This window comes from Primulina eburnea, chromosome 2, assembly GCF_022965805.1.
Source record: "Primulina eburnea isolate SZY01 chromosome 2, ASM2296580v1, whole genome shotgun sequence".
Lineage (NCBI taxonomy): Eukaryota > Viridiplantae > Streptophyta > Magnoliopsida > Lamiales > Gesneriaceae > Primulina > Primulina eburnea.
The window spans coordinates 761898-779222 of record NC_133102.1 but is presented as its reverse complement, the minus strand read 5'-3'; the positions used below and the strand labels follow the sequence as shown (position 1 = coordinate 779222).

The window sequence follows — 17325 nt, the reverse complement described above, 5'->3', positions numbered from 1 at the left end:
AAAAAATATTACTTTTTCTGATAAGAGTATTAATTTTTATTGTGGATATCGGTAGGGTTTACTCATCTCACAGATAAATATTTGTGAGACCGTCTCACAAAAAACCTATTTTTAAATTAATGCCTAAGAAACAGAGACTTTATCCGCTAAACTACACGTAACTTACATTATAATTTAACAAAATAATCAGAAATAAAACTTAAATATAGCAGGAAATAATTTTGATTATAATAGGAAAAAAATAATGATCTACTTTTGTAGACAGTGTGGTCTTTTGAATAATAATCAGCAAATTTTGGTGGACGTTTGGTGGACGACCTACGTCATGTTTGTTTCCGCGAATTGATTCGCCACCATTTATTTTTCCCATTTTAATATGATTATTTATTTATAATAATAATTTATTCTTTCATTTGGTTTATGCAAGACTCGTAATATACAACACAATACTATAATGTTTCCTAGAATATAAGAAGTCATTATTACATTGGAACCTACGAAAACAATTTCAAGAAAATAAAAAATATAGGTTTATTCATTATTATGTATAGAAGGATAATGGTCGTGGTTCCCGCCATAGAAAATAGGAAGCCGGGGTATATCACTTCATTCATATTTGGAAATCAGTCAAACATTTCCCATTTTTCTCTGCAGCCTCAAGTTCTGGGATGATGGAGTGATGATTAAACGTTGCAGATGGTAATATCATGGTTTTGATGTTTGAAGATAATTCTTGAATTTGCTCTTTGCTCTGCTCACGGTTGCCACTTTGCTTTTTTTTCGGCTGGCCACCTATTCCTGCTTCTCCCTTTTCTTACGAGAAAGACGCGATCCTTTCGAGACAACAAGTTCTGCGCGCGTAAACGTAATCATAATCTTTGGTCCTCTTGCTCCACTTCTGATGCAATGGGGAAATGCCAGTGGCCCTTCTCTGACTCCTGTCAATTGAATACATCACTTGGAATCGGTCTTAGCATAAATCCTCAAGGGCTTAAAACCAATTATGAGAATGCATCAAGACAACTAAGACAAAAATGTCTGATTTGATATCTTGTATTTCTGAAGAACCACACTTGCATTCGTACTCATGTTGGTAGAGTCTGTGGAGTCTAACAAATCTTATAATACAATATATTCCCAGTTTCTCTGTTAGTTCGCAAGAACAAAAGATTTCTGTTCGGCTATGTTTTTCACTTCGATTGAAGAAGTAGGTGTAGTTACTATATTGCTTTTGTTCACTTTTCAAGTTTCATATCATTGTTCCTAGCACAAGTCAGAATATGTCCAAGTCTCTGATGAGTGCAACTGTGGAAACATCGTTCTTCTGCTACCCTCACATCAGATTTTGGTTTGGTATAACTTGTAGACCATAAATACTCCAGCAAGTTAAGTTAAGAAAGACTGACCTGTATTACTATGGAACAAGGAGGTGGCATGTGAAATATCGAGCCCATTTCATCCAAAAGCTAAAACGAATCTACAGAAGAAAAAAAAAGGTAGGGGCAATCTCAATTAAATATTATAATCATGGAATATAAAAGAATACTATTGTAGCTTTCAAGTTTCTCACAGGATCAACAAGCAAACAGAGATCAGCTTATTAATAAACCAGAAATTGCAGCCATATAAAATTTTTAACTGACTGACACGTTAGATTGCCCTTGTCCTCCATGTCATCTCTGAAAAGTGGACTCTAGATTATTAAACAGCATGTATATTCCCGTTCTTTGTTTGGTTTGAAACTAATACAAATAGGGAGAATCAATAGATGAAGGGACACGGTTATCAGTAGCACAGTATCTCTAATAACAGAAGTACAAAAGAAGCTTACATCATCTGAACTATTTTTCGGTAGTTGTATAGTTTAAGTTGAAGATGCATTCGATACCAGGAAAAATACCAATTGTATGATTGCTGAAGTTGATTAAATAGGCTTCCACCTTTTGCATGCAATAGCTCACCTGATGTCTTTCTTCCATTTAGGAAAAATATCATTGCCCAGTAGTTGGAACAGGTGATCTCTCATCTCGTCATTAGTGCTACAAGCAAACATTTGAACTTTATAACTGCATACAACCAATACCTGAAATAAAGATCAATTTCAAGGGCGACAATCTAACCAATCACATGAAGAATGAATGGCATTTTATCATCAGCGAAAACTATGACGAGCAGCTCATACCAATCATCCTTTGATCCGGTCGGAGTAGCAAAGAGAGCAACTGCATTTTTCCACTTCTCAATGAAACTTCTATTGACAGGTTCGTTTATCTTATCCCCAGCAATACGCCTATTATGCAGTATAATCAGTGGCCATTTTCTAGAAGGCAGCATTTGGCAAATTCCATTTGCAACAGTATTGACATATGGAAGACATGGCCAACCACCACAATTTGTTTACCAGATAAAAACTAAAAAAAGAGAGTTACAAACTTTTCATATTTCATCAGCATGACAGCAGTTGCCTTTGATGGTTCAAATCTTCTCTATAAGCCAACATTTTTTCACCATCCACCACGGCTTCAAATGGTCCATAGTAGTCGAGCCAAATCTGCAAGAAGGTGCAGCCTTCACTTTGTCAGACCTTCAAACTACTCTATTTACTGAGAAAAGAAAATGAATGGACTTGCATACTTGAAATTTCTGAAAACTTGAATTTTTCTCTCTTTGCAAGGCTATGGATGCCACTGATTTTGCAAAATGTTCAGTTTCTTCGGGATCAAGGTAAATAGTTACTAGCCTTTCACCACAGCATTTGCATAAGCCATCAGAACCAACAGAAGACCGGCAGACAGTCCATTTCCCTTTTTATATATTTCTTGAAATTTGAGTATATATCCAAATTAAATAAATCAAATCGAGAGAAGACAAGTACGGATTAAAGCACCATCCTTATTATAACGATCAGAAAATATATTATACAGATTTTAGATTAATGGGGGAAAAAAACTAAATACGTTTGAAAGTTACTTTCGAGGCTTTCAAAAAATTATTGTAGACATTCGAGAGCATTGCCGGTTTGGTTTCTAGATTACTTAGTATGTAGCAGTTGAGTTCAAGCGGTCATATATAACATATATTATTCTAACTATTGATCTAATGACTCATATTTTATTGTATTAACACTATTAATATTACTCATGCGTTCAACTACTGGATAACTTGAATTCACATATGATCATGTGTTTTTTTTAGATGCTGAAATTATTGTTGTGCCATTATTTTTAATTTATTTGATCTGATTTTTTTTCCAATATTCACAATTATGATAATACTAGGTAGGGGCACCTCAAGAATTGAGGTGGCTTACCCAGATTTATAGTTTAACATATAAGTATTTATTTTTTTCCCAGAATAATTAACTGTGTATTTATATTTATGCAGATCTTATTTAATAATGTAATTTTAAAAGCAATAATTATTAAGAGTATAATATATTTTTATTTTATTTTATATCCATATTTATACGATTAGTACTTCAAGTTGGTATTGTGATTAACAAAATAAAATAAATATGAAAAATAAGGAATTTATAAAAGTGAATAATTAGAAAAAAGATTGAATTGGTATTCAAATTAGAGAAGTTTAATAAAATGTTTCAAATTGAATATAATGTATTTACTCACCTTAAAATCTAGTGAGATATATACTCCATAAATAAGTTATTATAAAATAATTTATCCATATTTAAATCATGATAGTGGTGGTAAGGGTGTCACATTTATTGACATTGTTGACGCTAATGGATTTATGAACGTGGTAACTTTAACTTAAATATTAGTGGTAATATGAGCCACTAAACAATCGATAAGAGCACATAAAATCTTAATTTACTCAAAGAAATTTGAAAACTTGTAAATGTAAACATGATTCCAATAGAAATAATTTCTTTTTTTTCGATAATTTAGTTGAGGTATTTATGAATTTTGTAACATTGAGTTTTTATTATGTTTAAACATGAGATTTGATTTAATTGTTCGGAGCTCGTATTAAGAAGAAAGTACATGTCAGTAACATGTAAACAAAAGAAATTAACAGAGAAATGGTTGCAATTTACTATGAAGAAAACAATAAATAAATACACAGAGTAACGAAGTTAGAGATCATTTTTTACATACATTGACTTGATCAAACATAATCTAAAGTTTATAAAGGCACTTACATTGGTGTTCAAACCAATTGGTTTGAACATCAATGAGATGTTAATATCAATGTGGGTGAGTTTCTTTTTGAACGCCCACATCACTTAATTTTTTATTTTATTTATTATTTTTCTGAATTTCAAAATGAGTTTAAACACCAATGTAGGTGTTAATATCAATGTGAATTTCTGTTTGAACGCCCACATCACTTAATTTTTTATTTTATTTATTATTTTTTTGAATTTCAAAATGTAAAAGAATGGTCGTCATTACATGTATTTTTATATATACAATATATATGTATATTATTTAATTTAATAATTTATTTAAATAGTTAAAATAAAGAGTATTTATTTTTAATAATATAAAAATAATAACTGTTAGTTTTATTAAAAATATTAAAAAATTATTTTAACAACAAATTTAATAAAAAAAATTAAATATTCATCTATAAATACTCACACGTTTCACATATTATTTCAAACATCCACACACATTAATCAATCCTTTCCAAACACATTAAACAATCCTTTCGAAGGATACTTCGCAAATGAATGTGAGAGAATAAATGTGTTAATATAATGTGTATGTAACATTTGGATCCTAGGTTTTTTGATGAGGTGGTTGATGTTATAACAATAACGAATGCACATGCCCTAATACATTTGCACACATGTACAACGACTAAGCATTTTCGGTACCATAAGATAAAGATTTTATTATTAATTTAATGTACATGGTTTGGATAGAGCTCGTGTGTATTTACGGTTGTTTCAATGCCTGATTCATAGTCTAACAAGAGCAAGAGCTTTGATTCCTTGTTAAGCACTCTTCTAAATAAATGTCATATACTGTTTCATAATTCAAATACAAGTTACATCATGTTTTCCAAAAATGTATACCTTTGAGGTGCATTACACGAGCATCCGATCCATTTCTGTTGAGGCCTTGAAGCCGAGCGGCACCTTACCCCACCGCCATAGCTCTGCCACGCCGGAGCAACAATCCAAAATGGCCGAATCTGTGGGGTTCAATAGTCTTGATTCACTAATTGATGCAACTGTGCCTAAATCTATTCGAATCGATAAGATGGCGTTGCTAATTTTTGAAAAAAACTTGACAGAGGCACATGCTCGAGCACATGACAGATTTGACATCTAAAAACAAGATTTGTAAATCACATATTGGAATGGGGATATTATAATAATTATATTCCCGTAATCTAGAGGAATATAATAGAGTTTAACATTTTAACGTATGATACCATTAAACAAATTCAGGAGTAGTCTGATATATAAAAAAAACACTTCAAGAATTAAAACATTAATGTAAAAAAAAAAAACATTAGTGTGCATACCAATATCACATTAAACTGATGGGTATTTTAGAAATAAGCTAAAAAAATACACAGAAGCTAAACAATCGAGCTATTAATATAATAATATCGTGGAAGAAATTATATTTTTGAAAAACAAAAGAGCCATAGCACTGCCATACTAAAGATATCATGATGATTCTCTAAAGGACCACTTCCTTAATATATATTACAAATACAATATCATAAACCACAAGAAAGACGAAAGTAGCAGGGAATAGCACCAACCATGTATTTGATTGATAGGATCCAAGTGTTCATCAAAAACAGGAGTATAGCCTCGTTTTTTCTCATTCCTTAAAAGCTTCATCTTTTCTTCCACGGGCAAATAAAAAAAGCAAAAAAATAAAAAAAAAACTTTTGTGTTGGAAGAAAACCTCCTCCATGAATTAATTGCCAATTCCATGATTGATAACATAGAAGAACCCAGTATCTAAGCAAGCCTAAACTTCATTTATAAGCTAATGTGTGAGGATACAAAATCGGCTTTTGATATACAAGAGAGAGAGAAACAAGACTGGCATTCCAGTTCAAAATTCAACCTTTATGAAAACAACTAAACAAACATTGTTGTCCATAAAGTTAAACAGAAAGAGTATCAATTTTAATCAACCACAGTTCACATTTAGATCACTTCTAACGCAAATCACCTCTGGTAGCAGTTCTTCTACATTGACATGAAATGAGAAATAAAATAGTACCATGAAAATTCTTCTACGGAAATCAAGCCGAGTGGCTCATTTTTTATTCACATATAAAACTACAAAAATAAAAAAGGTCGAATTCGATGTTATTGTGATTATCACAAATCAATATAAGATTATGAAGGCTGTGATAGATATTATGAGTGCCTATTTTATAATATTTCCCATCAATAACGAGGCTGATGATTATAACAAAATCAAGAGAATCAATAATAACAATTTCTTAAATTTTATATTGGAATCTAATCAATCCAAATCAATTCCAAAAGCCCAATTACCATCCCCCAAATCTCTTTCACTCGCCCAAAAGAATCCATACTCCAAATAACAACAGAAGAAGAAGAAACCCAAGATTTCGGGGGAAACGACCATCTTTAAATGCCCATGCTCACGATTCATAATTGGTATTTGTGGGAGTAGATATGTATTTTTTTTAATGGTAAATGGACCAGATTAGAATCAAACTTACCAATCCAATTTTGAACTGACATCAAGAGAGAAAGTCGATTCAATCGGTGTCACGGCCTCCTCTGCTGTCTGCGAATATAAGAAATCACCTCAATATTTCTTCACAGTTATTATGCAAAAGGTATGTGTTTATAGCACCATAAGTATATGCATTGTCCATCTCCGGTACATGCTCAAATGAGAAAAGAAAAAATGGGTAGATAAGCATTTCAGGGAGAGAAAAAAAGAGGGGGAAAAGATATTATGAAATGATCCTTCCCCACTTGTACATACCTTTTCAGTCAAATTTAGAGCTCTTCCCCACCTGAACATACCTTTTCAGTCAAATTTAGAGCTCTCACTTATTATAGTTGTTTCATTGTGAGTAAGTTCAACTCATTTACCTGCCTTCATAATATCAACCAAAATAAACCATGAAATGTTAGTGATCAAAGACACAAGATGAATATCTTTATAGCAAATTTGAAAACAAACTTTCGACCTTTAAACATGTATTTTGGTCAAGAATATTGAATAGTAGGGCTTACAACATATTTAGTTGCCATTACTCTTGGCTTGTGTTTGGATATATGAATTTGGACCGAGTGGATTCCAAATATACATCTAAAATCCATTTTGTATGATATATAGGGCAAACATTCAAATTCCACGTTTTAGTCTAACATTCTTTATACAAGCTTGGAAATTACTTTTAACTTCATGTCGTTTCAAATCAATGCATTTTCAAATACCTTGATTTTAAATGCTAATACGTCCGTCCAAATGTAGCCTTATTTAGGTAAAATACCTCCTGGCCATGGATAGATACCAGTGCTTCAATTGAGGTCACCTAAACAAAACGCCGTGGTGGCCCAAAACGCGCGCTATCCAGAATCTGAACAAAACAAAATATAAACAAACATCAAGTCACAACCGTTGCGAATATACTGAAGATAATAATTTAAGGGGACAATAGGCAAACTCCAATCCTGTCAGATGGTTAAATCCAACTATATCCGTGAATATTCCAGCTATATAAAACAAATGTGTCTTACTATTAGTTGTGACCAATCAATAAAACTAAATTGTTTTAGTAAATTGTACCTTCCCTACAGGGTAAGCGATTGGAAAACAAATTATCATCAAGACACGCACGAGCCATACACAATTTGCGCCCACAGCCAGCCCATATCTAGAGCACACTACTTGAGGAATAATCTATTCAATCAAGGCAAAAGTAAGGATTCTCAGTTCTAGCCCAACAATTATGTTCACATAAAGTATAGAACTAAACGTACCTCACCGAAAGCAAGAACAAATGTTACCGAGAGAATGACCGCAATGGCAGGATGAAATATTTTATCCAAATATATGGGGAGAGCCTGGAGATAAAATTTGTGGCAAGCGAAGACGACGCAACTATAAAAATCATCGTGCCATAAATTTAAATTGCTGAAGATTCTTGCTGAAAGCAATTTGTTTCTGTACATATAGCAAAACCAAAATGAATCTATACAAGAACATAACAACAGCCTAATTTAATGATCAGTATAGACATCCACATCCCCAAAACAAAGGCAAACAAAAACTAAAACCAAGTAGGACATAGTTAATAGAAAATGAGAAGCAAAGCAACTCAAAAAAATTTCAAAAAAACCTTTAATTGTCTAGGCAAAGATACACCAAATTATTTCCTTTAGCATTTCGATTGAATACTGAAAGTCAAGTCGCAACAATGAAAAACTAATGGATCTTCGCGCAAGCAAAGGAGAAACGAAGGTTCTCTACAGAGACACAGAAAAAACAACACCAAAACAAGTCATTCCGAGTCACCGACTGGCACTTTCCAACACGATTAATATAGCTACAATAAGGGAAAAACACATGAAGAAAAGCATGAGCAAAACCTCACAGAACGCAAGTGATAAAACAGCTGTCCACGTTTCCTCCAACACAAAACACGAGCAATACAGATAAAATAGGGGAAAAGCACATGAAGAGCAACAAAATCAAAGACGAATAGAATGAAGGGAATCACGCACCTGTTGACGTTCACTGGCTCTCGGGCGAGGAAATCGAGTGGGAAACAAAACACGATTAATATACCTACAAGAGGGGAAAAACACATGAAGAACAACATAATCAAAACCAAAGAGAACGAAGGGAATTACGCATCAGTTGACATTTCCTGGCTTTACAAGAGGGGAAAAACATATGAAGAACAATATAATCGAAGCCAAAGAGAACGAAGGGGATTACGCACCTGTCGATGTTTTTTGGCCCTCGATCGGGGAGGAAGAAAATTTCGAGGAGGAAGAAGAACAAGCAAATGGAGATCTGAGAAAAGTCTTAACAACAAATGCAAGAACCGAAGAAAAACAGAAGCAAAAAGACACCGGTGAAAAGTAGAGAAGGTGGATAGAACCGATTGACCTACTAACGACAGCACAACATATTGATTATCAGAGAAACAAACGCACGACACGTGTTTGGGCTTTTAACCGGGAACCGCAAAGAAACTGGCCAAATACAACTTATTCCCTCTTTTAGTATAGTAGATATATAAAACTGTATTCTATTTCATCACACTTTCCACCACATAACAACTTCTTAAAATATGACCCATAAATCCTGCGTCCAGCAGATTTGGAGCACGGCATTGACTTTTGGATGGGAATTCATCGTGCAACATATTTATTTATTAACGAGTTGGTTTTTTGTGAGACGATCTAACGAATATTTATCTGTGAGACGGGTCAACCATACCGATATTCACAATAAAAAGTAATACTCTTAGCATAATACTTTTTCATTGATGACCCAAATAAGAGATATGTCTAACAAAATACGACATGTGAGGTCATCTCACATAAATTTTTTCTTTTATGAATATACATGTGTAGTCAGTGTGTGTGATAAATTATATGAATTGAGAGAGAGTGGTTAGATATATCTGATTTTCGATACAGGCATGAGATCTCAATTGCTATATATACATGCTAACATGCATTAGGATAGGATTTATTACAATATCATCATGAATACGTAGATCTTTCTTTGTTTTTTTCTTATACAATATGGATATCTCAAATTATACGAATTTTGCGTGTGTGTGTGAGGAGAAATATGATAATATTTTTAAAATATGGTTCAAATTTATAATTGAGAGTGAACGAATTAGTTATAAATTAAAAAAATTATATATCAAACCACTTGAGCTCGAGTTAATTATTAGACATTTATGATCTTATTTTAATAAAAATAAATAAATGTGGTGGGATGGTTCACGACATTATTTTTTGTTAAGGATGGAGGTGAGTAAGTAAATATGCCACTGCATCTTTTTTTTAAAAAAAATAAAGTATTATTTAATTATATATTTGTGTTGTTTGTCAAGGGTTGATGCTGCAATACCTAAGATTTTTTCCTTAAATATGAATATTAAAATATGATGCAATATTAATTTTATTATAGTAAATAGTGAAATCTTGAAAAACACGAGCATAAGATATTTTTCCCCCCAATTCTCAGGAAATTTCTTCTTTAATTATATCAATTACGTACGTCGAGAATTGGACTCTTAAAATATTCATGCCTCAACTTTTAGACATCATAAATATTACTTTGACATTCGTCACGCCATTATTATTCGTAAATAAATGTTGATATAAATCTAAAAAAGTTAAAATTTGTTTTGAATCACAATTTTACGTTACATATTTCTCTAAAATACATGATGCGATCCTGGCGAAATGGGTGAGCTGGGTCGGTTGCTCCACCGGATCGAATCAATAATGTTGTTCAGGAAAATGAGCACAATAGATGGATCTGTGAGCTATAGCTTCCACTGTGACCTGCAGACAAGGAGATGAACTCGTGAATGGGCGCCGGAGGGGTGTCCGGCGTGACCACTCCGATGCTTAAGTCAGCAGGGTACTCAAGCAATAAAACTAATGTAGCCAAGTGATGGCTGTGATATTGGTGTGAATGAATCCCATGTAAATGTAAAGAGAGAACCTGGTATTTATAGTATGAGAAGTAATGATTACCTCGTTCTCCGTGCTACCTACTAATTATAGTAGGACGGCTGAGCACACCCTATATTCTGACATGTCAACTCATCAGCACGGTGTCAGAGATGGGACAGTCGCCCACATCCTATTCTGCTAGTATACTCGAGTGCGGTGCTCATATCGAGGTGGCCGGGTAGAATGCCTCCCTGGAGATTTATACAAGAGCCCGGGCCTATGACTTCCCGGAGAGTAGAGCATGGACTTGCGCCTGCCCGGCTCCAGAAGAATCCATCTGCAGACTCACTCGGATTTGGGAATCTATTTGATATTCCGGGTCATCCATGACCCGGGCTCTTACAGGGGTATCATCACACATCCCTTAAATAGTCGGGCTAGAGTCATACTCGCTGTCCCGATCAGTCATGCTTGGATTCCCAAAGAGATAATCAATCTTGTTCTATAAAAGCATCGGGGGCTTCATGTTTCCTAGAAATGAGATAAAATGCCGGAGTCTCGTGTCTCATGGACTTGAGATAAGATGTCGGAGTCTCGTGTCTCATGGACTTTAAAATAGATTGTCGGGGCCTCATATCTCCCGGACTTAGAATGGTCGAGGTGCGGAGCCCCGAGCCAGGGTACGGATCCCTGGACTTATAAATAACCAAGGTACGGAGCCTTGGGCCGGGGAGCATGTCCCGGGACTTGGGAATGGTCGAGGTGCGGAGCCCCGAGCCAGGGTACGGATCCCTGGACTTAATAGATAACCAGGGTGCGGAGACCTGGCCTTCATAAATGGTCGAGGTACGGAGCCCCGAGCCAGGGTACGGATCCCTGGACTTAATAGATAACCAGGGTGCGGAGCCCTGGCCTTCATAAATGGTCGAGGTACGGAGCCTCGAGCCAGGGTACGGATCCCTGGACTTAATAGATAACCAGGGTGCGGAGCCCTGGCCTTCATAAATGGTCGAGGTACGGAGCCTCGAGCCAGGGTACGGATCCCTGGACTTAATAGATAACCAGGGTGCGGAGCCCTGGCCTTCATAAATGGTCGAGGTACGGAGCCCCGAGCCAGGGTACGGATCCCTGGACTTAATAGATAACCAGGGTGCGGAGCCCTGGCCTTCATAAATGGTCGAGGTACGGAGCCCCGAGCCAGGGTACGGATCCCTGGACTTTAATATAGGATGCCGGGGCCTCATATCTCCCGGGCTTCAAATAATTTTGCTTCTCCTGCTATATTTGTTTTATTAAAAACCAAATCACTAACCTGGAAATACTGAATCCGAATTCATTTTCGTTAGAGTGAAACTTCTCTGGTTGAGCTAAATTAGGTGACTAATATAGCTGTATACTACTGAGTGCATAGCAAATGTTCTTCCAAGCCAATCTGGGATAGCTGCTGAGCTTCGAGCCCATATAAAATCCAAATATAAGATTTGAGTACCGAGCTGGTCGGACTTGTATGTTTGCCAAGCAGAGTTGGGCTTACTGAGATGCCGAGCAAGTTCGGACTTACTTTTGAATATAAACCATATCTACGTCTTGAGCTCAAGTTCCCACAGACGGCGCCAATGATGCCACCCGGGTCGAACAGTGGAGTCGGGTCGGTAACTCTACCAGGTAAGCTATCAAGAATACGGGAAGAAATATGAGCTAAGACGGCGGACTGGGAAGAAGATTCTTCGTTGACCTTTGAAAGATCTGCCAATAAGAAAAACAACCACGTGAATGGGCGCCGGAGGGGGTCCCCGGCGTGGCCACTCCGATGCTTAAGTCAGCAGGGTACTCAAACAAGAAACCAATGTAGCCAAGTGATGGCTGTGTCATTGGTGTAAAATGAATCCCCTGTAAATGTAAAGAGAGAACCTGGTATTTATAGTATGAGAAGTAATGATTACCTCGTTCTCCGTGCTACCTACTAATTATAGTAGGACGGCTGAGCACACCCTATATTCTGACATGTCAACTCATCAGCACGGTGTCAGAGATGGGACAGTCGCCCACATCCTATTCTGCTAGTATACTCGAGTGCGGTGCTCATATCGAGGTGGCCGGGTAGAATGCCTCCCTGGAGATTTATACAAGAGCCCGGGCCTATGACTGCCCGGAGAGTAGAGCATGGACTTGCGCCTGCCCGGCTCCAGAAGAATCCATCTGCAGACTCACTCGGATTTGGGAATCCATTTGATATTCCGGGTCATCCATGTAAGAGCCCGGGTCATGGATGACCCGGAATATCAAATGGATTCCCAAATCCGAGTGAGTCTGCAGATGGATTCTTCTGGAGCCGGGCAGGCGCAAGTCCATGCTCTACTCTCCGGGCAGTCATAGGCCCGGGCTCTTGTATAAATCTCCAGGGAGGCATTCTACCCGGCCACCTCGATATGAGCACCGCACTCGAGTATACTAGCAGAATAGGATGTGGGCGACTGTCCCATCTCTGACACCGTGCTGATGAGTTGACATGTCAGAATATAGGGTGTGCTCAGCCGTCCTACTATAATTAGTAGGTAGCACGGAGAACGAGGTAATCATTACTTCTCATACTATAAATACCAGGTTCTCTCTTTACATTTACATGGGATTCATTCACACCAATATCACAGCCATCACTTGGCTACATTGGTTTTATTGCTTGAGTACCCTGCTGACTTAAGCATCGGAGTGGTCACGCCGGACACCCCTCCGGCGCCCATTCACGAGTTCATCTCCTTGTCTGCAGGTCACAGTGGAAGCTATAGCTCACAGATCCATCTATTGTGCTCATTTTCCTGAACAACATTATTGATTCGATCCGGTGGAGCAACCGACCCAGCTCACCCATTTCACCAGGATCGCATCATTGGCGCCGTCTGTGGGAACTTGAGCTCAAGACGTAGATATGGTTTATATTCAAAAGTAAGTCCGAACTTGCTCGGCATCTCAGTAAGCCCAACTCTGCTTGGCAAACATACAAGTCCGACCAGCTCGGTACTCAAATCTTATATTTGGATTTTATATGGGCTCGAAGCTCAGCAGCTATCCCAGATTGGCTTGGAAGAACATTTGCTATGCACTCAGTAGTATACAGCTATATTAGTCACCTAATTTAGCTCAACCAGAGAAGTTTCACTCTAACGAAAATGAATTCGGATTCAGTATTTCCAGGTTAGTGATTTGGTTTTTAATAAAACAAATATAGCAGGAGAAGCAAAATTATTTGAAGCCCGGGAGATATGAGGCCCCGGCATCCTATATTAAAGTCCAGGGATCCGTACCCTGGCTCGGGGCTCCGTACCTCGACCATTTATGAAGGCCAGGGCTCCGCACCCTGGTTATCTATCAAGTCCAGGGATCCGTACCCTGGCTCGGGGCTCCGTACCTCGACCATTTATGAAGGCCAGGGCTCCGCACCCTGGTTATCTATTAAGTCCAGGGATCCGTACCCTGGCTCGAGGCTCCGTACCTCGACCATTTATGAAGGCCAGGGCTCCGCACCCTGGTTATCTATTAAGTCCAGGGATCCGTACCCTGGCTCGGGGCTCCGTACCTCGACCATTTATGAAGGCCAGGGCTCCGCACCCTGGTTATCTATTAAGTCCAGGGATCCGTACCCTGGCTCGGGGCTCCGCACCTCGACCATTCCCAAGTCCCGGGACATGCTCCCCGGCCCAAGGCTCCGTACCTTGGTTATTTATAAGTCCAGGGATCCGTACCCTGGCTCGGGGCTCCGCACCTCGACCATTCTAAGTCCGGGAGATATGAGGCCCCGACAATCTATTTTAAAGTCCATGAGACACGAGACTCCGACATCTTATCTCAAGTCCATGAGACACGAGACTCCGGCATTTTATCTCATTTCTAGGAAACATGAAGCCCCCGATGCTTTTATAGAACAAGATTGATTATCTCTTTGGGAATCCAAGCATGACTGATCGGGACAGCGAGTATGACTCTAGCCCGACTATTTAAGGGATGTGTGATGATACCCCTGTAAGAGCCCGGGTCATGGATGACCCGGAATATCAAATGGATTCCCAAATCCGAGTGAGTCTGCAGATGGATTCTTCTGGAGCCGGGCAGGCGCAAGTCCATGCTCTACTCTCCGGGCAGTCATAGGCCCGGGCTCTTGTATAAATCTCCAGGGAGGCATTCTACCCGGCCACCTCGATATGAGCACCGCACTCGAGTATACTAGCAGAATAGGATGTGGGCGACTGTCCCATCTCTGACACCGTGCTGATGAGTTGACATGTCAGAATATAGGGTGTGCTCAGCCGTCCTACTATAATTAGTAGGTAGCACGGAGAACGAGGTAATCATTACTTCTCATACTATAAATACCAGGTTCTCTCTTTACATTTACAGGGGATTCATTTTACACCAATGACACAGCCATCACTTGGCTACATTGGTTTCTTGTTTGAGTACCCTGCTGACTTAAGCATCGGAGTGGCCACGCCGGGGACCCCCTCCGGCGCCCATTCACGTGGTTGTTTTTCTTATTGGCAGATCTTTCAAAGGTCAACGAAGAATCTTCTTCCCAGTCCGCCGTCTTAGCTCATATTTCTTCCCGTATTCTTGATAGCTTACCTGGTAGAGTTACCGACCCGACTCCACTGTTCGACCCGGGTGGCATCAATACATATTTAAATAATATAATATTCAATAGCATTTGTAAAAAATAAAATAAGGAGTAAGAAATTTTTTTAAAAAAAACCGACATATATATATATATATATATATATATATATATATATATATATATATATATATATATATATATATAGATATATCGACAGTGACTGTACTAAAAATGGAATTATGGAATAACAAATGCAAGAATAAAATAATAGCACAGATTTTTTTGATCCAAGAGCATAAATGTAAACGAAATGAATCACATAAAATATAGACACAATCTCCAGATCCAGCAATGCAATTAATTAGAGTTTTTGACAGCTTAAAAGTCCCGCTGGTTGGGTGGGATATTGCTCAAAAATCAAATACATATTTCCAAATCCACGGAGAATAGTTTCAAGAAAATAAATGGGAAGCAACTATTTTGGATCGGATGCAAATGGTAGATCATGTGTAGCAGGAATGTCTTCATCATCAAGATCAAAAGGGAAAAAGAACGGTTCGGATAAGCCTAAACAGCCACAGAGAGGACTTGGAGTTGCTCAGCTTGAGAAGATTAGGTTACATTATCAGATGGAATGCAATTATCTTCCTACATTTCATTACCCTTTTGCCCAGAATTTCATCCAGGTATGTATATATATATATAGTTCGAGTTGTAAGATTTTTCTTTCGTTCTTTATGATCATGAGCATATATATAAAGAATTCGGTGTTCTTGATGATGCGGCCATGGAAAATTATCTGCTATGACTGTGCAGGAGGACATGGGATTGCAAACTTCCGTCGTCTTCGCCTTCGCCTTCTTATGGTGTTCCGGGATCTTACCGAGCAATGGTATTGACATTTTTTTCGCTATAGTATCATTAATAAAAAGAATACTATAAAAGAATATAATTTTCTACAAATTTAAGTCGACGACAGTAAAAAATTGTTTAATGAACATATATGATACTATATATTGTTTCTCTAATTTATAAAGTTAAAGATTTTAAGTTCTTGATGTTACATTCCTCGTAACCCTGGATTATTTTCTCTGTCTAAGCAAGGCGCAACTAATATCTTGATTCGATCCTATGACTAAATCTTCAAAACACGTGATTAAGGCAATTTAATTTTAAATTTTTTAGATGGGATTGCCAGATTTTGAAGGGGCAACCACATATGGGGAATCCCAACTCTGCAACTGTTGCAAGGTTTGTGCAAGAATCTTTCAGCAACTTTCATTCCCAATGAACCGTTAAATTTGCTCATATGTTAAAATTGAAATCTTGAATTAATATAGTTCCTGAGCAATATAGTATATGATATTCTTCTGGCCTCAAACAGAACATGGCAACCAGGCAATGCAGGTTTAGAAAACCTTCATTTTGTGCTGCCAAATAGCATGACTAGATCTTTTTTCGACCACGGAGTTGAGGTACATACATATATATATATATACACACACACACACCCTAGTACCCCCCCCACATGCATGTTATTCAATATTGTTTTTGTTGCCATGGATTACGTAGGGATCATTCAACAGAAAGAAGAAGGAAGTCGGGACCGATTTGTTTGCTTATACTAAACAAAATTCTGATCATCAATCTTCAAATTCTCAAGATATAGATCTGGAGCTCAGGCTTTGATCCCCTCGAGAAACTATATACGTGCAATCTTAATTTATCCAATTTATTATTTTTTTTAAAAAAAATTGTGGGTTAATTAGGTTCTTGCTTGTTTGACATGCAAGTGGAATTTTACACAAATTCAAGAACAAAGCATTGCTTTTGCGTCCCAGTTTCATTCATTTGAATTGACAAGATTTTCAATATACCTGACTGTACTTAGGAGTGTGAAAAGAAAATTAAAAGAAATCGATCGATGTTGATTTATATATGCTATCCGATCCAGTAATCGGCTTTTATATATATCTTTTGTATTAAATTATATTCTAAAGGAATATAAAATATGATTTGTTGGGGCTATTTGCATTGACAAACTGTTTCGACATAAAAATTTGCATTGTCTCATACAAAT

General features: G+C 37.3%; 2 protein-coding genes and 1 long non-coding RNA gene across 13 annotated transcripts in view; 1 reads left to right on the top strand and 2 right to left on the bottom strand.

Moving 5' to 3' along the window:
• Window positions 1-502: 502 nt before the first annotated feature.
• Window positions 503-16486, top strand: LOC140816237 (protein SPEAR3-like). Of its 4 annotated transcripts, XM_073175357.1 has the most exons (5): window positions 503-699; window positions 1984-2261; window positions 15623-15931; window positions 16062-16137; window positions 16431-16486. In XM_073175357.1, the coding sequence occupies exons 3-5, from the start codon at window positions 15710-15712 to the stop codon at window positions 16448-16450; spliced, it is 318 nt and encodes a 105-aa protein (XP_073031458.1). In that variant the 5' UTR covers window positions 503-699; window positions 1984-2261; window positions 15623-15709; the 3' UTR covers window positions 16451-16486. The 4 variants fall into 4 exon arrangements, 1 of the variants encoding a protein (XP_073031458.1); XR_012114504.1 differs by lacking the exons at window positions 15623-15931; window positions 16062-16137; window positions 16431-16486 and having other exon boundaries at window positions 1984-2014; window positions 2107-3048; XR_012114506.1 differs by lacking the exons at window positions 15623-15931; window positions 16062-16137; window positions 16431-16486 and adding an exon at window positions 2675-3048.
• LOC140816221 (dolichyl-diphosphooligosaccharide--protein glycosyltransferase subunit STT3A-like) overlaps window positions 886-17325 on the bottom strand; it is a 35696-nt gene continuing 19256 nt past the window's right edge. The window contains exon 23 of the mRNA XM_073175345.1: window positions 886-898. Within this exon, the coding sequence (XP_073031446.1) occupies window position 898 (1 nt within the window). The 3' untranslated portion in view covers window positions 886-897. The remainder of the gene's footprint in view (window positions 899-17325) is intronic.
• Window positions 4931-9193, bottom strand: LOC140816251 (uncharacterized). Of its 8 annotated transcripts, none has more exons than XR_012114515.1 (6): window positions 8932-9192; window positions 8711-8774; window positions 7967-8150; window positions 7773-7886; window positions 6691-7563; window positions 4931-5163 (listed from the first exon to the last, which is right to left on the bottom strand). It is a non-coding gene; the product is annotated as an uncharacterized lncRNA (long non-coding RNA). The 8 variants fall into 8 exon arrangements; XR_012114518.1 differs by lacking the exon at window positions 4931-5163 and adding an exon at window positions 5281-5299 and having other exon boundaries at window positions 8932-9193; XR_012114517.1 differs by lacking the exon at window positions 4931-5163 and adding an exon at window positions 5322-6184.

Excerpts from the sequence above, each read along its gene's own strand:
- LOC140816237 (XM_073175357.1), top strand. The coding sequence starts at position 15,710 with ATGGGAAGCAACTATTTTGGATCGGATGCAAATGGTAGATCATGTGTA. Across the intron at positions 15,932-16,061 it reads TTGCCCAGAATTTCATCCAG|GAGGACATGGGATTGCAAAC; the intron begins GTATGTATATAT and ends ATGACTGTGCAG. Across the intron at positions 16,138-16,430 it reads CGGGATCTTACCGAGCAATG|ATGGGATTGCCAGATTTTGA; the intron begins GTATTGACATTT and ends TAAATTTTTTAG.